General features: G+C 24.6%; 2 protein-coding genes across 2 annotated transcripts; both read right to left on the bottom strand.

The window, feature by feature from the left end:
- Positions 1 to 3: 3 nt before the first annotated feature.
- On the bottom strand, positions 4 to 344 carry Phum_PHUM618370 (uncharacterized protein; the record flags this gene model as incomplete). Its single annotated transcript, XM_002433207.1, has 2 exons — positions 4 to 50; positions 209 to 344. 2 exons carry the CDS (start codon positions 342 to 344, stop codon positions 4 to 6), a joined length of 183 nt encoding a protein of 60 aa, XP_002433252.1.
- Positions 345 to 508: 164 nt separating this feature from the next.
- Positions 509 to 1,254, bottom strand: Phum_PHUM618360 (NADH-Ubiquinone oxidoreductase 39KDa subunit; the record flags this gene model as incomplete). The annotated part of the gene is made up of 3 exons (XM_002433206.1): positions 509 to 516; positions 897 to 1,028; positions 1,104 to 1,254. 3 exons carry the CDS (start codon positions 1,252 to 1,254, stop codon positions 509 to 511), a joined length of 291 nt encoding a protein of 96 aa, XP_002433251.1.
- Positions 1,255 to 1,265: the final 11 nt, after the last annotated feature.

Below are 1,265 nucleotides of genomic sequence, written 5' to 3'. Positions count from 1 at the left end.
TCTCTATCTATGTTTGGTAATGGCCCATGATTTTGAAAATGATCGAAATCCTTAATAAGTATATTTTTTATAATCGTTAAATCCGTGGGTACTAAAACGGGAGATGAAAAACTCCAAATTCCAATTAATTTTTTTTCTTTCCATTTAAAATAAAAATCATTGATAACTTCCCATAGATTTTTTGTTATCGATGCATTGTAAGTATTACCAACGATAAAAATTGGTTCTGCATGAAATACGTTATGATTTTTCCAATATTTTGAAATGTAAAGTTTAAAGTATGCGTAATAAGCCAAAATACCCAAAAATATAGCAAAAAATAATTCGAACCAAAAATAAGACATTTTTATCGTAATAAAAAACAAACAAACAAACAATCACAGAAATTGATAAATTCAAACTGATTTTAAAACTACATTAGAAAAATTAATTTTACGCATTTGATTAAAAAAAAAAAAAGTTGTTTTTAACAAAGGTCAGTTTCGCAGGCAAATTTTGCGTAAAATTGTTATCGTCCTTGAAACAAATTCAAATTTATTTGTTTTTTTTGTTGATAAACCGGATAAGTTATTATTATTATTATTAATGTTATTTTGCAAAGTTATAACAAATAGATAAAACTGGTTTTTTTTTTTTTTTTTTAAAACGCAAAACAGAAAATCCTTAAGAACGGATTAACGTTTTTTTTTTTTTTTTTTTTTTTGTAAATGACAATCAAAATGAAAAAAACAAACAAAAACAATTTAGTATTTTGTACAAAATAAATATGGTATGAAAATTTTTCACATTTTCTTTAAATTGAAATTATTTAATACTTTTTATATTGATGTTAATAATTAATATTTTTCTTTTACTTTTAGGAATTTATCTTTTTTTAAAATTTAAATGCATTCCACCTTCAACAGTCAAAACTAAGCTTCCAACGTTAAATTTCAATTGAGAAGGAGTTTTTTCACATGGGGAAACACGATAAGAAGAAAGAAGTGTTAAAAGTCCAACTTTGACTTGAAAAAAACCAAATCTGTTACCTGTAAGTAAAGAAAAATTTTAATAAAAATTAAAAGAGAGAGAGAGAGAGAGAAAAAAAAATTTTACAATCATACCAATACATATTCTCGGTCCTTCACCAAAATACAAAGCACTTATATTTTCTCTTTTAGATTTTTCTTCTGGAGCGTGTCTCATGGGATCAAATTTTTCTGGATCTGGATATATTTTCGATCTCTTTGTATTCCGTAAGCAGTATGAAAACATTTGTTCCTTTT

This window comes from Pediculus humanus, genomic scaffold (assembly GCF_000006295.1).
Source record: "Pediculus humanus corporis 1103172108418 genomic scaffold, whole genome shotgun sequence".
In the NCBI taxonomy this organism is placed as follows: Eukaryota; Metazoa; Arthropoda; class Insecta; order Psocodea; family Pediculidae; genus Pediculus; species Pediculus humanus.
The sequence above is the reverse complement of the archived record's forward strand: the minus strand, read 5'-3'. Positions and strand labels throughout refer to the sequence as shown.